Here is a 15672-nt window from a genome sequence, read left to right on the forward strand (position 1 = left end):
ATATATATATATATATATATATATATATTAATTAAAACACATTTTACCCGCGCACGACGATGCGACAAAATAGGTGTCCTCCCTAGGCAAAATTGACGTTCCGGACGCGTTGGCGCAGTCCGTTTCGTCATCCGGGGTCGCTCGGACGACGTCGTCGACGGTCGGGTCAAAAACGCGTCGAAATTCAAATTTCACAAAAATATTGACCCGCGATCGATTGTTTCAAAAATTTCATTCGAGTCTTCGACGGGTAACAGTGCAAGCGATGTGAATTATGGCGATCGGACGTGTTGGCTCTCCGAATTGCGAAGTTTGTGCGCGCGGGAGTGCGAATTGTGCAGAAGGCCACCCTAAGGCTCAAAAAGGTCCTATAGGGGTCCCTTTTGGGTTTCCTCATGTTGGTTTCACCCTTCTAAATGCTAGAAGTCGATACCACACACTTGGAACCACAAAAGAGGACGGAAATAGGTCAAATTACAATGAGGCGGGCACCACTTCTAAGGTTCTAAGATAGTCAAAGGGAGATCCCTAAGGCTAGATCCTAAACCCTAAGAGGAAGACTAGACCTCACTAAAAATGAGGTCAACAATACCAAATAAGGGACATATGCTGTGGCGGAACGGAGCGAGCCAGCGGAGCGGAGCGGATGACCTGTCCAATCGAGGGCTTATGTGGGTTGCCGGAGCAACACTCCCACGGTACGGTACTGGGGTAATTTTGTAATTACATATTGTACACCAGGGCTATATATACATATATATATAGGCAAATTGTTAAGGTAAATTCTGTACTCTTTTCTGAAATTGAAAGTAAGTCGCCACTCTACTCCCGAGGACGTAGGCATCTTTGCCGAATCTCGTTAAATCTCTGTATTTTCTTCTATATTTGTGTAGATTCTTGTGTTTCTTCGCCCTGATTTTTCAACAAAAACCAAGCGTGAAGGTTGATCTTATCAAGCCACTGCTGAAAAAACTCGGGAGCCGTCAGCTAACTCGAATGCAATCTTTTTCACCAAGGAGCAATTAGAGCACTTGCAAAAATTAATTCCCACTTCACAATTATCCTCGACTTCATCTTGCTCTTTATTGCAAAAAGATAACTCTCTGACCACTGCTTTGTTAGGTGTCATACCTAGTTTTTCTCATTCTTGGACAATTGACTCTGGTGCAATTGATCATATCATGAGTTCTAAATTATTTTCCTCCTATAGATCTTGTGTAGACAATAAAAAAAGTCAAAATTGTCGATGGTTCCCTCTCGGTAATTGTCCAGATAAGAACTGTTAAACTCTTCTCATCGTTAACCCTTCGCGATGTTCTATATAATCCTAATATATCATGTAATGTATTGCCTATTAAAAAGATTACTACTTATCATCAATGTCAAACTAATTTATACTCTTCTTGCTGTGAATTTCAAAAATTGACCACAGAAAGGATGACTGACAGTGCTAAAAAAAAAAGATGGAGTCTACTATTGTAAAGATGAACTTGACTTGAATAGATAATGTCAAACCGCTGCTTTAAATTTTATTTCTATTTCAAAAGACAATGAAATTATGTTGTAGCATTATATGTTAGGTCATCTAAATTTTCATTATGTAAAATACTTATTTCCTAAATTATTTCATAATAAAAATACATCGTTGTTTCAATGTAAAATGTGTCAGTTTGTTAAACATCGCACAACACTTTCTCCGCAAATATACAAGCCTACTACACTAATTACTTTGATTTATAACGATATATGTGGTCCTTGTAAAGCCCTACTCACTTTGGTAAACGATGGTTTGTAACTTCCCTAATGATTACACCAAGTTAAGTTGGGTTTATTTAATGAAAAATAATATTGAAGTAAAAATAATTTTTGAAAAAAAAAACACAATGGTACAAACCTAATTTCAAACAACCCTTCAAATATAATGGGGGTAATAATGACCAAGAGTATTTCAAAAATATTTTGGGTCAATTTCTTCTTGAAAAAGAACTCATTCATCAAAGCTCGTGTCGCACTAAACAACAAAATGAATTGACGAAAAGAAAAAAAACAAACACTTATTAGAGGTCGCTCAGTTTTACTATTTACCCATTAAGTGTCTAAATAACTTTGAGGTGAAATCGTCCTCACTGCTATATTTCTAATAAACAGGACATCCAATAAGGTCATAAATTTTGAAACAACATTTGATGTTTTTCAAAATATTTTTCCAAAGAATATGCTCTCATCTTCTCTTTCTCTACAGATATCTGGTGTACTGTATTTATTCACATTCAACATAGGAAAATGTGAAACCCGAGCCAAAAAATGTGTTTTTGTTCGTTATGCTGCTAGCCAAAAGAGGCCTAAATGCTTTGATGCATAACTAGAAAAATATTGTTGCCATGGTTGTCACCTTTTTTTTAACTTCCAACACTTTTTTTTCTTCATCTTCAAGGGAGAGGACAAAATAAAGACTTGCCCACTGAATTACAGGATTTTTTTAAAAAAATTGAAGACTTTCAAAAAAGTATATCCCCAACCTTGATTGTTCAACCAAAAAATCCTAGTGAAATTTAAAATGTGACCAGACTTTTAAATATTGAAATTCCTACAATGTCATCTCATGATGTGCATGACAAAGAAGAAACATGAAAAATAACTAAGACAATGGCATCCTTTGATTTTGTCTATTCGCAATATAAGACAACTCAAAAGGTAATATCCTCACTAATAATTTAACCCATGTTCAGATAACCTCATCTTTGAGTTCCGAGTCTTCTAGTTCTGAATCTGAGTCAAGTCTGAATCCCGAGTCTAATGAGTACAATCTTTCCATTGGGAAAAAGTCTTGCACCCAACATCCATTGTCCAACAATGGTCTTATGAAAATTTCCGTGTTTTAACCACACAACTGTCATGTATGGAAATTTCACATACTGTGCAAGATGCTCTAAAAATCCCAAAGTGGAACGAGCCTATTTTTGAAGAGAAAACAACTATGAGTTGCAAATGGATCTTTACAATCAAGTATAATTTTGATGGCTCTCTAGAGCAATAAAAAGTTGGATTGGTCGCCAATAGACACACTTTCACCTATAGCATTGATTATTTAGAGACAATTGCTCTAGTTGCAAAACTGGGTTCGTTTGTCACTTGCAATTAATATTGATTAGCCCCTACAACAATTGGATATAAAAATATCTTTCTCATAAGGGACTTAAAGGGAAAAGTGTATATGGATACACCTTAGAGATTTATTAAGAAGTTTGACACAAAAATATGTAAACTGAAAAAATCCTTATATGGGTTGAAGCAGTCACTGAGAATGTAATTTGAGAAGTTTACACTATTTGTTAAAGGTCAAGGTCATACTCAAAGACAGGAGATTATACCATGTTTTTTAGAGATTCAAATGATGGAAAAATAGTCATAATGATTGTGTATGTAGATGATATTATTCTTGTAGGCAATGATGCATAAGAGATGAATCCTTCGAAGAAATTCCTATCATCTGTTTTTGAAACCAATGACACAGGATCTCTGCAATATTTCCTGGACATGGAGATTGCTCAATCGAAAAAAGGAATTGTTGTCTCCTAGCGGAAATATGTTCTTGGTCTTCTCAAGGAGACTGGAATGAGTGGTTGTAGATCTACAGATACTCCTATTGATCCAAATCAGAAAATAGGAGACGGGAATGAAGTTGACCTATGATTACAGTTAGGTATAAAAAATTGGTTGGAAAATTGATATACTTATCACATACATGGCCAGATATTGTCATTGTTAAAAGCTTGGTAAGTCAATTTATGCATTTGCCCCATGAGAAACACCTTGAAGTGGTCAACAAAATTCTCATATAATTAGAAATACACCATGTAAAGGTTTACACTTTTCAGAAAACCAGACAAAAGAACATAGAGACGTAAACTAGTGCAAATTGGGCAAGTTCATTTATTGACAAAAGATCAACTACTGAATATTGCACCTATGTGGAGAAACCTACTCAAGAAATAACTATTTGCAAGTCATTCATCCCTAGTACTCAACAAATAGCGAATATCTTTACCAAAGGACAGTTCAGACCTAATTTTGAGGTTCTTACAAGCAAATTGGGCATGACAGATTTCTATGCTCCAACTTCAGGAGGGGTGTTGAATATTTATTATCTCCTATTATTAGGATTTTCTATTTTTAGTTTCATCTATTATTGATATGTCATAATTTTTGCTTCTTTTTATTATGAGGAGTTATGACGTATTATTATTTTTCTATCATGGGAGCCATCCTCCTCTATTTAACTTGTAATTGTTTTTATATGAAATTGAAGAGAAATAATAATTTTTCTCCTCCCAAAAGCAATACATATACATACTAAGAAGCACCAGCAGTATGAAAAACAGCATCATTCCCTATGATGTTATAGGTCTAAACCCAACTACAACCAAACAAAGTGCTGCACCAACGCTAATCTGGGTAAAACCCCAATATGTCCAGGGATGGACAGAAAATTGTCCTGATTGTTTACTGGAACAGGTGGATAGTTCTCATTTTCCAAAATCTAGAAATGGAAACTTTTCGCTAATCCTGCCCAGGACATTTCCAAAAGCAATTTTAACGGCATCTCACACTGCTAGATTTCTTAAATTTATAAAAAATGCAGCAATTTGCTACTTCAGTGTCACCTCCAATAAGAAATCCAGATGAAATGTTTAAGATAAGTTAACAGAAGTATACCTTTAGTTCTGGGAGCTCAATAACGCAAGCACACTCAACCACCTCTGCTCCTGCACGTTCTGGAAAAAAAAAACAAAAAGAATTGTACAAGGCGCACTAGAAAAAAAAAAATTATACAATGAAAAACATTACTGGTCGAATAAACATAACGATCATATCAAGCCAATAGATATAAGTTTAACACTCCACAAGGCTTTGAAGGCATTAATCGCTCATCTTATATCATCCGGTGAATGATTTCCTCAGTTTGATAAAGTGTGCACAAAAAACTTTTATTCCAAAAATTACACCAATCTAAAGATTTAATTAGAATCCTGATAATGAGATAACAGACTCTAATTTAATTGAATCATAAAATCATTCAGATAGTACCAGATCACAATATTACTATTATCATTTAAAAATGAACAATTGAAAGCACTAAGCACACCTTGCAAACACTTCTTTAAGTTCTATTTAAAAAGATCAACATTCCCTAAGAGTTTTCCTTAAAAGGCCTAAATAATATTACCATTCCTGCCTCTTTATCCGAGGCTTTATAGAATACAAAATTATAAATAAGCAACAAATAAAAAAAAGGCCTTCGAAAAACCAAAACATTACCAAAAAGAAAAAGACCCACAGGATGCTTACGGGTTTACATTATGAAATATCAAGCAAACGTATCACTAGATAGGTACAAAATGAGGCTAGTGCCTAATTTTTTATAGCTATAGATTATCAATAGACATTTGCTCTAGTTGCCAAGATGAATACTATGAGAGTTCTGCTATTTTTTATAGCTAATTATGACAGGAAATTGCAACAATTTGATTTAGAAAATGCATTCCTACAAGAGAAGTGTAAAATAAAATTTATACGAAATTTCACCAAAGATTTAAGAGAATTTTGTTGTTAATCACATATTTAAGTTTAAAAGACCTATAATAGGTTGAAGCCACCTCCAAGAAAATGTGGCTTGGAAGGTTTGCAAAGGTGATGTCAATAAAGTAAAAAAACCATAATTGTTCATCAAGCACTCAAACTCAAAAGAGAGTCATGGCCCTTCAGATGCATGTGGTAATAAAACTATAACTGAAAATGATAGAAAGAAAAAAAAATCAATGCAGTATTAGCAAAAGAGTTTGAAGTTAAAATTCTAAGAATGTAGGATTTGAAGTCAAGCACTCCAAGCAAGGAATCATTGAACTCATAAAAGATACGAGAAAATTTGTACATGAATACTAGAAAATACACCAATAGATCCTAATCATAAATTTAAAGAAGTTAGGGCAAGTGCTGTAGTAGACAAGAAGATGTTTCAGCCTAGAGCAAAAGTTCATTGTGTCTAGAAGTATATTAAGTTTTACAATACATAGAAGGAACTGCAGAGAATGAAAATTTGTTCAAAATAAGTTCTAAACAAGGAGATGTATTAACAAATGAAATTGCTCATTTTTGTTAATCAGGAAAGATGGAAATGAAGCAGCTAAATTAAGAGTTTTCCATAATTAGAAACTTCCTTATTTCCAATATCTTTATTTTGATATATTTCCCTTTTAGCTAAATATTTAGATTAAATATTTAGATTAGAAATTTACCTAAAATAGATTATATGCACTTTATTTTGTACCTAAAAAAATTGTAAGATTGTTATTTAATGAAATGAAAGCAAAGGGAAAAAAAAAATCGAGCCTATTCAGATTTCAGCCTATTTTTTCTCAAAACTTTGACATGGTATCAGAGCCATGGTATCAGACATGGTATCAGAGCCAAATTTTTGCCCTAACCACCGGTAGTCATTGGAGGACCTTCAAGACTCCATTCCCGCCGGCCTTCCTACGGGAAGGGAGGAACTATTTATTTTCCTTGATTTGTTCATCAACTATGCCACCTGCTGTGATGGCAAATGATGCCAGTGCTGCTTCTTCATCATCCTCTTCTTGGTTTGGTGGTTTATTTGGTGGTGGAAAGAAGCAGGCGATTCTTGGGTTGGAAAGAAGCAGGTAAAGCAGCAAGGATTCTTGTTATGTTTGTATTATTATTCGTCCGATTCGGATTTTCTTTGTTAGGCTGTTAGGCATCGCTGCTTCTGTGGCATCTTCGACTGCTTCTTATGCTTTGCTTCGTTCGCTTCGGCTTCTGCACTCTTTCTAGATCGCTGGCTTCGGCTTCGACAAATTCGTGCTTCAACACTTTTGAGCTTTGGCACTCTTGGGCTTCGGCCTTCTCAGGCTTCGGCAATCTCAGGCTTCGGCCTCTTGGGCTTTGGTTCTCTCGGGCTTCGACACTCTCAGGCTTCGACACTTTTGGGCTTTGACACTCTTGGGCATCAACCTTCTTGGGTTTCGGAAATCTCAGGCTTTGACACTCTTGAGCTTCGGTTCTCTCCGGCTTCGGCAACTCTCAGGTTTTGGCCTATCGGGCTTCGGCACTCTCAGGCTTTGGCCTCTCGGGTTTCGACATTTTTGGGCTTCGGCATTTTTTGGCTTCGGCACTCTTGGATTTCGGCTCTCTTGGGCTTCGGCACTCTCAAACTTCGGTCTTTCGGGCTTCGACACTTTTGGGCTTCGGGACTTTTGAGCTTCGGCACTTTTAGACTTCGGCACTCTCGGGCTTCAGCACTTTCAGGCTTCGGCATTTTCAGGCTTCGACACTCTGAGGCTACGACACTCACGGCTGGAGGATATTTTTCCCGAAAATGTTATCAACTTCTTGTTGGCAAATTGATGTTTCCTGATCAGTCAACATCAATATGAGGGGGGATGTTAATCAAGAATGATTGAAATCAAGCAACTAAATTAAGAGTTTTCTATAATTAAAAGCTTCCTTATTTCCAATATCTTTATTCTGATATATTTCCCTTTTAGCTCAAAATGTAGATTAGGAATATGTATTATTAAGTTACCTAAAATATATTATATGCACTTTATTTTGTACCTAAAATAGATTGTAAGATTGTTATTTAATGGAATGAAAGCAAAGGGAAAAGGAAATTGAGCCTATTCAGATTTCAGCCTATTTTTTCTCAAAACTTTGACAATTTTTTGTCTCCAACATAAGATCTAAAATGGCTCTTTTTTTTGTCTCCAACGCAAGACAAGATCTAGCTTATACTATTGATTAAATAAGTTGGCACAAACATTTCAAGGGAAATCCATATGCAGGCCATAAATCGACTCTTACAATACTTAGAAAAAATTCTAAGAAATAAAATTGTGTTCAAAAGGAGCACAATATTATACAAATAGTTTAACAATGACTGATGAAAAGGCTCACTTGTGTCTCCCAAATAAGACTAGATCAAGCTTATGTTGTTAGTGCAACCAAAAGAAAGCAAAATGCAGATTGAAAATTATGTCATCTGTTGAAAGAAAATTTGTTAAAAAAGAAGCACAAGTTTAGCACTCGATGTCAATTATGGAGACTCTATTGTGAATAGAAGATCAAATTTCAAACATTACACAAATCTTATAACATGCAAAAGAAGTAAAATGTAGCAGGAAGACCAACCTGAGGCAGAGTCTCAAGAAATCACTCAAGGTGCTTGTGAACTATTACAATGAAAATCATTCAAGCGGACTTGAAGATTCAATAGGCTAGCGCAATGAGACTTAATTGCGATAACACATTTACAATTAACATTAGCCCATAACACACTGTGGCATTAACTGACAAAGCAAGATGTGGCACGCCCTATGTATCTACTGGTCCATAGCTTGCAGATTTACTCACTAAGAAATTAAACATTGGAGTGTTTCAAACAATGTTACCCAGTAGTCTATGAATACATGCCAAGAAAGAAAACCAGGATCCCACGGATTCATGCCAACAAAATAAAGATCCCATATATTCAAGGCAGAAAAGAAAGTATGAATGGTTGCTGGGAAACAAACTTCTATGAACAATTGAAAGATTAGGGCATCACCTAAATTTTCTCCAAAAGACTTGAGAATAATAAAAATGACTAGAAATTAAACCATAAATAGAAAAATAATCCTAAATTAAAATTAGAAAACTTTCCTTCTTCAATTTTCTGGAAGGATAGAAAAAGGAGCGGTAGAGTTTTGCTTATAACAAGTGAATCCAAATTTTAAATTTGGTTTGCAAAAAATAGGAACATATAGAAAAGGATCTTTTAAGCAAATTATAATGACATATATCAAGCGATTAAGGCAAATCGTTAAACCTCATGCGGCATAATTGTTAAAATGCAAGATGTTACCAAATCTCCAAAGGTTTACGGTGCCCAACAAAGCAGTCAAGTTGGAGAACCATAAAAGTTCACCAAGTCTCGTTGAATTACTTGCAAGTAGTCTAAAAATTGCTTCCTGTTTAAAGAGCTAAACATACTTTTTGAAAGTTGATGAAGTTCGGAGACCAATAGAACCCAAAAATTTACACATTTCTAATAATTTTTTTGGTATTTCTCGAAAACTAAATGCATCTAACACCTCAAAATAAGTTTTAGGGATATTTAAAAACGTATTACATAATTTACGAAACAACAAATAATTACATATTTATAAATAATGGGTTCAGAGCCGAAAAAATAGGTTAGGCTTAGGTTGATTTTACTTATTCGCTTGTTTGATTTCTTTACTCCCACTTCTTGCAAATGAAAAACAAAATGATACGAACAGAGCAAACTTCATCCTCACATGCACAAAAATTAGTCCTTGGAGCTTTTCTTGTGCATCTAGACAAACTAAAATAGTCATTAAACTAATTTCCATACTATATTTGATATCTTTGAATTTGAGTTTACCAAGTAAGCTCATGAGGCCAACAGATTTCTCGTCTTCCTTCATAGTTCAGTCTATATATTAGCTTGAAGCAAATATTTTAATTAAAAAATAATTTTATATTCTCCACGCTAACAGCGAGCCATACTAATAACTGTACGAAACATTGTTTGCTTATGCAATCACAAAGATTTATAAAATTATGCACCACTACAAGAGGCTTATTGACAAAAGCATAAAGATGTATAAAGAAATGCTGCACTAGTTGTAATTAAAGCTGATATAAACAGTAAGCATCCATCTAGATGTTTCATTGGTACAAAAGAAATCAAATAGAAGTAGACAATAATCAATTAGGTGGCTTGTCCCGCACTGTGAAAATATATCCTTAATGCATTTATATGACATGAATAAATACATGTGCAAACAAGATCCAATAAATTTATAGTTGCAAAGGCATGAATTCTTCCAAGAAATTCTGATGTGTATGGAAATTAACCAATCTGTGGATCAAAACTAGGAAGATGAAGTACCGATTAGCTTTATTGCAGCACGTAAGGTCCCTCCTGTTGCAATAAGGTCATCAATAACAAGAACCTGATCATTAAACTGGACAGCTCCAACATGCATTTCCATTGTATCCGTACCATATTCTAGAGAATATTCTTCTGAAATGACTTCACCTGAGGAAAACAATAGTTGCTCAACATGTAGGCACAATTTTGACATGCATAACAGCCCACATCGACGAAAAAATAATTTAAAAAATATACCTGGTAGCTTTTTTGGCTTCCTCAAAGGGACAAATTTTGCTCCAATGGCTAGAGCAATAGGAGGCCCAAAGATAAACCCTCTAGCTTCAACGCCTGTCCACATCACAAATGTATGAGGAAAAGTCTGCACGGAATATTTTTTATATGCATCAAACAAAACTTTTTTCCTATAACAGCTAGAAAACTTCGAGTTTGCATGCATGGTTACTACATCTTAGTTGGCTCACTTAATGGGTAATCAAAAGAAAAAAGAAACAAAATTATAACAGGTTAGCACCAAAGTCTGCCAGTTTTTTTCTTTTTGAAATTAAAAATAGCGTTAAAGCTGTAGAAACTGCTTGGGAGGGAAAAATTATTCCCCTTCATTATTCACATGTAGGGTAGTTATATTAGGAAAACCAATCCCTCCTAATTTACAAACATATCAAATATATCTAATCTAAATTTGGAATGGAAATAATTCTGAAATAAAAATAACAAATAACACATATAAAAAAATAAAACTAATTAAGGATTTTCAAAGATTATCTTCCAATTCAATCTTCCATGACAGGTAGGTGGCCGGCCGGCCCACCCAAGAAAGCAGTCGGTTACTTCTTGATTTTTCACAAAAGCAATTCAAACCTCAATTAAAAAATAGTTCTTTATTTGAATAGCTCTTCTAATTCCTTTGCCAAGGTGCTGAATCAGGTATAAAATACAAGAAAATAAAAATACGCATAAGTTCATACATTGTTCAGAGTCGGGCACGAGGATGCTGAATGTTTTAGGACATATTTATTTATATATTTAATGAAAAAAATCATAGGCAAAAGTGGTTAGATTTTATGAGGATTTAAATTGTTTGCTTGCCCAAAAGAAAAACAAATGAAATGAAAAAATACACTTGTTGCTTCAGAACTTGAATTTTTGTAGTAGCCAGCTTGATATTGAACTTATTATGCACTACATAAGTTAAGTTTATTGTAGGTACGACAATAAGTGCTATTTGAACTCTATGTATTGTATACTTAAATCTACAATGAATTAATCATTGTTTATAGATTTATGGTAAAATATTGACAAACTTCTTTAGTGAATTAATCTTGTATTTTGTATATGACGTGTTTGCAGAATTATTTGATTCATCTTAATAAAAATTGTTTGCTGCCTAGAATTGGAAGCATCAAATAATCTTGGAAGAATAAATTTATGCTTTTCTTTAAATAAATTAATATGAATATATTTGAAACAAAAATAGACTTAAATTGCATTTGAAATCACTATGAAGCAGGCTATAATGTGATCCTGCTGATTTAATTCGCATAGATATAATGTCTAATTAATTGGATTATCTCTAATTGTTTTTAGAAAAAACCTAGAGGTAGCTTCATACATGATTGACATCGAGAAGATAGATTTTTGATCAATGAGAAGTCAAATTAAATCATTCTGGAAGATTGTTGAGAAGAAATCTAGAGCTTAGAGTTTGTTATTAGAAGTTTCTTTGTATTAAAATCACAGTTTGAAAAATCTCCAATCAAGTATTTTATTAAAAATTACAGCTCATTTATATTAGTAAATTGCATTACAAGGGCAATGTCATGACCCTGCCTGCTAGTTTAGAATTAACCAAATCAGAACCTGCAATTAGATGATATTAACATTTCTTATTATTTTATTTTATACAAGTTATTACAAAGAACAATCAAAACTTCTAATAATAAGAAGAGCTACCAAGAAAAACAACAAACTACACTAAAATTTAAGCAAATTCAACATCTGAAAGTAAATCAGTAACGTAACCAACATTACTTGAAAATAAACAGTATAAGAAACTAGAACCTTAACAAACAACCTACTATCTAGTATCAGTAGTTCTCTTGTAAATCAATTCCCTCTTGTAAGTCATATCAATCAAGAGTTTTGCCTATAAAAACAACTAATTTTAAAAATAAATTTACCACAACTTAGTGAGAAATTACAATCTTATTATGCATCAAATTACTATATAAATATCATGCAAGAATGTCCCAAATAAATGTGATTCATTAATTAATTAAATTGTAAGCTTTCATTGCAAATTAATTCTTCTTGTTTCAATATAAGTACTTGCCTTATTAATATTTTTAAGAAGTAATATCAGGATCATCGTCATACCCAAATATATCCTCAAAAAGATGTACCTGTGGTTACTATCGAATTTGTACACGAAAATATCCTAAAAAATTTGCACGGGAAGGTACAAATTTATCATTTCCTTTTTCTTATTCATGCATCGGTACAATAACATCCCCAGTTAATACTATAAGGTGGTAAATCCTGATTGACCAAATCATTAATATTTCATTTTCTTTTTATTATATCCATTTAATGTCATTGAATAACCTTTATTTTTTCACGTTTCATTTATTTTCATTTTAAAAATTCTTTAACTTTCAATAAGCAAATAATAAGAAAAACATGTATGTTTAAGATAATAAAGCAAGTCCTATTTAAATAAATCATTAATTTAATAAAAATAATAAAGTAATTACTTACATTAACTCTTCAAAAACCTCTTTATAAGCTTATTCCTCCACTTTCTTCTCCTAAAATTACCTATAATCATTAAAAGTGCATATATAAAAATTTTATTTCCAAAATAACTCTCTAACATATAACTCATTAATTTAAATATTTCTCCCGAATCACCTTTTAACCAAATATTCTTACATGAAATTTATATACTCTACTTAATGACATTTAATTAAAATCACAAATATAAATAATACATAAGTTTTCACCTCTTACTCCATTAAAGTCACTTATCCTAAATTTTCAATCCAAGATCCTTCCTCTTTTACTTCTAACCCAAATAATAAAAAATGGTAATTAGTACATTCAATTAATTATGCAAAATTCTACATTTAAATTAACCATAAACATACATCAATTATCTCTCTTTTTTGCACAAATACTGATCTCTATCTTCCTCCAATCTAAGATATTTATATCCTCAATCCTCCTTCAACTAAACCTACACGAGCTCTTCTCACAAGCGAGCCATCACCTCCTCTTCCTCTTACTTCCTTTCGTGTGTAGAGATTCACCCACTCTAAACTATAAGGGTGCCTACTTAATTCTCCTTCCTTTGTGCACAAAGGACACACACAGGGCTCCTCTCTAAAATTTGATTCTACTAAGGTTGCACACACAAGGTACACTTCACGCCTGCTGTGGCTCCTCCTCGTCTTCTCCTTCGTACAAGACATGCATTGCCTTTTTGCAAGCCAAGACAACGCAACGACCCTCGTGCTTGTCTCCCTGTCGGCTTCAACACCCTCAAGTGAATCTACTACAAGCGACAATACTGTCTTCTCCCCAAGCATCCACACAAGATATACAATGTTACTAGCCCAAGCAAATCTTTACTTTTTTCCTCTTTGTTTTGTTAGTTTATACATATATTTCACCCTATTTAGTGTTTAATCTATTAGAAAGAACACTAAAAACAAAATCCTTATCAGAAAAAATTTTTCTTTTAAACTCCCTAAAAATCACCTTAATCTTTAAAATTTTATATTGAAACAAATTTTTATAACAAAATATTTATATTTTATGTTTTCTTGCACAATATTATTCCATCAATGCTTATTTTTATTTATAAGAGCTTTTCTTTTTGTTCCCTGAGTACAACTTTTGCAACTTTCTTAATAGTGATTGTTAATTTATCCCACATAACATTAATTTCTTCGTTAACATCTCAAATCATAAGATCTTAAAAGTGTGCTCATAAAAAAAATTTATTTGCGTCTTTGAAGTTCCTTTATCTAATTCTAAGATAATATTTTGTCCTATTTTTATCTTCAAATCCTATATCTTAAAAGTTAAAACCATTAATCAATGTTGGGTATAAATTTTCATTTGGAATAATCTTATAATCTTTACAATCTCTGCGATAAATTATTCTCATTAAAAAATAATCAATTTATATTTTATTAAAATCATTCTTATAAGTTTATAAGTGATAATATGTTCATCTCTTTTCTTAAATAAAAAATTAGCAATGACAAAATTATAGGTTAAAACAAAATTCAAAATGACTATATATTCTTCAATAGCCACTCCAAAATCATATCTATCATGAGAATTTCTAAAATTTTCTATCACTCTGCCAACAATGGACATTTAAAACCCCTACATAATTTTTTTTTTTCAAGACACCCTTTGTATTAATTATTGTAGATTATTCTAAAATTTTTATTTTAAATATATATCTAAACTTACTCTAGGAGCATAAAAACTTATAATATTAAGAATTTTCATACCAACAACAATCTTTATGACTATAATTATATCATAAATTATATTAATTATTACAATATTAGTTTTCAAACTTTTATATATAATTACAACTACATTATTTTTAGTATGACTCTACTAAAGTTTAAAACCTAAGCTATATCTCTTTAATATTTTATCTAACTCATTTAGTTTCTTGAATACATAAGATATTTATCTTTTTATGAATCATAATATCTATTAGTTTTAGTAATTTACCTGTGAAAATACATATATTTCAAGTTCGTAATACAATATTAGTTTCATAGACTAACTTATTTGCCCACAAACATCCATATTGTAAGAATTCTTGCTTCTTAAAGCTACACAAGGGGACCTGTGCAGCGACCCTTGCATATTTTTTACCGCATTCAGGTCATGCAACGCATCGCTTTAGGGGATGCTATAACATTTACACAATGATTTAAGGATTTCATGTCATGATTTTTTTTCTAAATTTTACACTAGTTATCGATTACCTAAAGCAACCATTCACTTTTCACATCCGGAGCTTAGGACCCAGCAATGGCAAACCCCAAATTACATATGCATAAATAGGTGCATAAAAATAATAAAAAACCAAACCGCCACAGATCCTTTAAATTTTTCCTCATAATTTAAGTTACTCTGCATGTGTCGTACTATTAACTTTTCAGCCAAAGCCCAATAGAATCTGAGTCACAAACTCGGATGTAATAATATAAGACTTATAAATCAAATTGTTGAATAAAAATAAGACCGCCCAACACCTACGGTTAAAGGGATTGTTGAATATCACCTTACTGCACTACCAAGAAATGAATACCTGCAGGCTGCAGTTCAAGAAGGTAAAATGCCGAACACCCTACAGCTGAATCCCTCCTGTAGTTGAATGCCTGCATATTTCTATTGTAGTCGAATGGATCACCTGCTGGTAAAGAACACCTACGGTGAAAATTGGGACAACCGAATACCCTGTACAGCTGAAGGAATGGAATGCCAAAGACCTTGCTACCGAACACCTGAGCCTGAGGTGCCGTACACCTCCTTGTCGGCACTAAAAAGTAAGAAAGAAAGGTTGTTTGGGGGGGTCGCCCGTAAGAAGCTGTCGGCAGCCGGAATCGAAATCTCATCGCCCGCTTCGGAAGGACTTTTTAATTTATGTATATATATATATA

At 33.1% G+C, this 15672-nt stretch overlaps 1 protein-coding gene across 2 annotated transcripts in view; it reads right to left on the bottom strand.

Annotated features, from left to right (window-relative positions):
- The window catches only part of LOC110017939 (adenine phosphoribosyltransferase 1-like), a 31027-nt gene that overhangs the window by 6713 nt on the left and 8642 nt on the right, over positions 1-15672 (bottom strand). The window contains exons 3-5 of one of the 2 annotated variants that reach the window (XM_020715107.1): positions 10214-10306; positions 9974-10123; positions 4717-4775 (exon numbers count right to left, since the gene is read on the bottom strand). In XM_020715107.1, the coding sequence (XP_020570766.1) occupies positions 4717-4775; positions 9974-10123; positions 10214-10306 (302 nt within the window). Of the gene's footprint in view, positions 1-4716; positions 4776-9973; positions 10307-15672 lie in introns of both variants that reach the window. The other variant, XM_020715106.1, reaches the window with a different exon arrangement.

Source organism: Phalaenopsis equestris, unplaced genomic scaffold (genome assembly GCF_001263595.1).
Source record: "Phalaenopsis equestris unplaced genomic scaffold, ASM126359v1 Scaffold000002, whole genome shotgun sequence".
NCBI lineage: Eukaryota > Viridiplantae > Streptophyta > Magnoliopsida > Asparagales > Orchidaceae > Phalaenopsis > Phalaenopsis equestris.